We start from the raw sequence: 4,487 nt of genomic DNA, 5'->3' as shown, positions 1-4,487 counted from the left end.
CCCACCAGGGGGCGGGGCTGGCTGGCATGTGGTGCTGGGGGATTGAACCGTGGTCCCTGTGATTTGCTAAGCTTATTCTAAGTAGGTGCTTTAGACCACTGAGCCATCTCACCAGCCCCTCCATGACTTTTCATGCTGCACCATTGTTAGTGTTGCCTGTGGCCACGGAGTTCTTCAGTACGTGTGCCTGTGCCATCGTCCTCTTTCCTTTTCTTTTATATAATGTCAGATAGATGTTAAACCTCAACTACAAGTTGTGGTATTGTGTTTGTTTTAATACCCTAGTTTTAAGAGCAAATTGCGAATCTTATCTGAATTAACTTTTTGTTTATAAAGTGAGTCAGCTTGAGGTATCTGCTTGGCCTGATTTCCTCAGGTGTCATATATCCTGTCACAAAACTAGCTTTTGTGACTGGGAAGGGCAGGTGTGCATTTATGTAGGCACTGGCTGCTGGTGCTGTGCTGTGCTGGGTGCCTCTCTAGCAGTCTCTCTATTGTGAATAAGATCAGCCTTTTGATCCTGTTGATAGAAAGAATTTCAGATGTGATAGCAAATGGAAGAGATAACAACCCTAAAAGGGCCTAGTTAGGTTTGACTAGATGCCCACTTGAGGAATTTAAGGTTGTTAAAGTGTAAGAAACCTACAAAGCCATCAGTCTCTTTTTCTTTAGAAAACAGTTCCCTAGACCCCATGCAGGGAGGATAACATGGGATTATATTACTGTAGCTTGTACTCCCCGAGCAGTAGTGAAGGTTGGGCTCATCTGTTTGCCATACCCCACCTCCTTCCATGAGAGATGCTCTAATGCATTGCCGTATTTTGAATAGGAGTGGAAATTAATGTGTATTCGGCTTCCTTCTGCTTCTGTTCAAGTGCTGACTCCATCTTAGGGTACTATTCCCCTGTTTTCTGTCCCTGCTCCCACTTTTATTTCTTTCATTACATTTATTGTCAGACGTTATATAACCTCTATGAGGATAATGACAGTTCATCTTCTTTATGATACTCCTGGGGCCTGGAACCTAGTAATTTCTCATTAAATATTTGTTTATTAAGTAAAACATGGAAAGGCTTGAATAGTCAGACATTTGCATAGTGGTTTGTTTGTTTGTTTTTCCTTGCTTTTTAGTCTTAGCACAGTGATTCTCAAATTTTATTGGATGTATGAATTACTACATTGGGTATAAAACAATTTATTCAGAACTTTCTGAACTGTGTACAAGCTTTTTAAAGGTAATGTTGTGTTTTTCACTTCTAACCCTGAATAAGATACCATTATATATCATAATTAGCTGATATATAGAGGAATACTGTACTGTTAATTAGATTCTAAAGTAAGCAATGGCAAAGAAAAATGCCCTTTTGGGTCAACTCTCCTGGCACCCACAAGATACGTTATATGTTTTAGTGGCAATGGTGATCAGAGAAGGGAAGCATGAGTTTTGTAGTTTAAGTGGAAGCTACAGGCTGAAATCAGACCTTTGCTGTACTAGCAGAAATTGATGTGTCATAAGGGTTTGGGTCTTAACATTTGCATTGTGGATAAAATAAGCCCTATTTTTCCTGAGTCTGCAAGTTGTAATGATGACAAATTGTGATTAGGTGAAGACACTTCGAAGTACAGATAATAAATACTCAGAAAATCTTGGTTACTCTGAAAGATAATCAGGTAATGAGAGAAAAGGCAGAGACATACTGTGACAGAGCCTCAATGCTCTGTGGCTTTGTCTCAACAAAAGCAAGATATGTCCTGGGAAGTACTTTATCAGACATGCTCCCCATTAGAGAGTATTGAGAGTTTGGTTTGAACAAAATAGACTTAAGTTTTGTTAACGCTCTTTTTTTTGTCCTATGTGAAAATGTTTGTGTCAACATGATTTCATCATCTTATTCTTGTTTTTTTCTCTGTTCTTTTTTCTTTTTTTTTTTTTTTAGTTGGTTGATTGCAATTCTGGCCCAACTCAACCCTCTCTTTGGACCACAGTTAAAAAATGAAACCATCTGGTATCTGAAGTATCATTGGCCTTGAGGAGAAAGACGTGCTCCACAGTGCCGAATCATTGAGGTGACTATACACTTGACTTTAGTATTAGTATTGTCAGTAAGCTAGAATTTGCCTGGACTTCTCTGAATTGCATAGCCATATCAATAGAATGCAAGAGCCAGCCGATGAAAGCAAATATGCCCTGAAGAGCAGAACATTTAGAATTTAAGCCATTCTCCTTATCGCACTCTAAGGGATTTATTCATAAGAGGTTTTTCAATTCAGTAATAACTCTACCTTTTAAAAGAAATGCAGTTTGATTTACAAAGTTAAACTTGCGTGCAGGCTTTCAGACACAGATTAGAGTAGTGACAATTTGTACTTGGCATTGCAAGATCTGTCACCTATAAGCCACAGCTTATATGTGAAATTAAGAGTGTTTCAGAATGCATTGGAGAGCCGGGGAGATGGCTCAGTAGAATAAGCGCTTGCCTGGCAAGCACAAGGGCCTGAGTTCAATCTATAGTTCCGCCAAAAAAAAAAAAAAAAAGGATTTGACTTGGGGGCCTGCCCATTAGCTCAGTTGTTTAAGTGACTGCTTAAACAAAGCAATCAGAATGCTGTGGTTGGATCCCCAGGTCCTCAAGCCTTACCAGACCTGCCCTGAAGGCAACCTGAGCCAGCCAAAAAAAAACCACTTCAGAATGCATTGGAGGAGAGGACACCTTTTGAAAGTTGGCCTTTAAAAGGACCATTTGCAGCTTTTATTTGATTCTGAGAATCAGAAATAAGCAGTGGTAAAGAGGTTTGTTCACTGGCTGAAAGGAAATTTGTTGCTTAGTTTTCTCCTCTATCCCTGTTATTTTGATTAAGTCACATGCTTAGATTTAGGTTCAACTTCTTTCCCAAGAACACTTGTTTGGTGGTACATAAATCCCATGCTGCCTCGCACCAGAAGATACACTGTGGCTGTCTCTTCTGTTTTTCTGATGCTAAGATGCTTACTGGGTTTAGGTAAATATTTGTACAGAGATAAGTTTTTCTACATGTACTTGGATTATTTGGTAACCTTCAAATACAGATCATGTAGGAAAAGGAGAATACAGGTTTTTTTTTTTTTTTTTTTTAACTGATACTTAAAAAGCATCTTGCTATATATATTATGCCTTTCATATTTTTTTTTTTTTTTTGTATTTTAGGGAAGGGTCTACAGGGCGTTCAGGGTCTCACTACTAGATGGGACTCGCAGTGATCCATCTGTTTACAGTCTCCCAATAGCTGGGATTACAGGCGCACACCACCACACCCAGTCTCAATGCACAGCAGGGTGTCAAATGCTGGGCTCCTGTGTCAAGCAGGTGCTTCAATCTGCTGAGCAATTTGGCTGGCCTTGTCTTCTTCCTTTTTTTTTTTTTTTTTTTTTGGTAGCAAATACAGATTTAATTGTTTTTATTTGCAAAGTGTGGTGTCTTGTTTTTTGGTGCCGGGGTTCAAACTTGGGACCTTGTGCTTGCCAGGCAGGCGCTTACGCCAGTGAGCTATCTCCCCAGCCCTATCCAGTAAACTTTTTAACGGCAGTTAATTACATTTGTTATCTGTTTTATGATGTTATTCTTTCTTTGGACTATAGGAGCTTATATAGATTGGCTTAGACTGTATGTCCTTTAGTTGTTAGCTTTTGTTAGTTTTTTTTTTTTTTTTGGTGGAACTGGGAATTGAATTCAGGCCCTTGCGCTTGCTAGGGAAGCGCTTATTCCACTGAGCCATCTCCCCAGCCTCTTTTGTTAGTTTTTGTAGCTTCTGGCAACATTAAGATACTCCAAGTTCCTCATATGTTTTCTATCCCAGACTTGAATTTAGCTATTTCTCCGGTTGCTTTCTAAATTTCCTACTAAAAAGATCTCTAGCCAGGTATGATGGCACACATATTCATAAATCCCAGTTTGTAAATTCCTCCAAAGGCTGAGGCAGAATTGTGACATAGTGATAATCACTTTAATTTTCAATCATACCATGTATTTTTTTAAATCATGAGTTCGTATTAGTGTTTTTTAATTCATATTTAACTTTGCAGGTTTTTACTACTATTTATATTTGCATCTCATTCATATTAGCCAAATGAGAATCTTAACAGTAACTTTCATTATTCATTAATATATAAAATAATTTTAATACACCAGTATAACTAATAATTATAAGTTTTATTAATATATGTTTGTATAGAATGATTACATTCACTGTGGGGAGTTGCAAAATACTGTTTTCTGAGGTCACTTAAAATAATTTTTTGCTAGCTAGGCATGATGGTTCACACCTGTAATTCCAAGACTCAGAAGGCTGAGGCAGGAGGATTATCCTGAGTTGGAGGCCTGGGGCTGGTGAGATGGCTCAGTGGTCTAAAGCACCCACTTAGAACAAGTTTAGCAAAGCACAGGGACCGCGGTTCAATCCCCCAGCACCACATGCCAGCCAGCCCCACCCCCTGGTGGGCTGAGCTGGCC

At 39.0% G+C, this 4,487-nt stretch overlaps 1 protein-coding gene across 2 annotated transcripts in view; it reads left to right on the top strand.

Annotated features, from left to right (window-relative positions):
* The window catches only part of Atp6v0e1 (ATPase H+ transporting V0 subunit e1), a 35,818-nt gene that overhangs the window by 20,957 nt on the left and 10,374 nt on the right, over nt 1-4,487 (top strand). The window contains exon 3 of one of the 2 annotated variants that reach the window (XM_004644838.2): nt 1,938-2,067. The exons of the other annotated variant lie outside the window; for it this stretch is intronic. Within the exon in view, the coding sequence (XP_004644895.1) occupies nt 1,938-2,031 (94 nt within the window). The 3' untranslated portion in view covers nt 2,032-2,067. The remainder of the gene's footprint in view (nt 1-1,937; nt 2,068-4,487) is intronic. 2 annotated transcript variants of the gene reach the window in all.

Source organism: Octodon degus, unplaced genomic scaffold (genome assembly GCF_000260255.1).
Source record: "Octodon degus isolate 3935 unplaced genomic scaffold, OctDeg1.0 scaffold00212, whole genome shotgun sequence".
Lineage (NCBI taxonomy): Eukaryota > Metazoa > Chordata > Mammalia > Rodentia > Octodontidae > Octodon > Octodon degus.
This window is presented reverse-complemented; position numbering and strand designations above follow the sequence as displayed.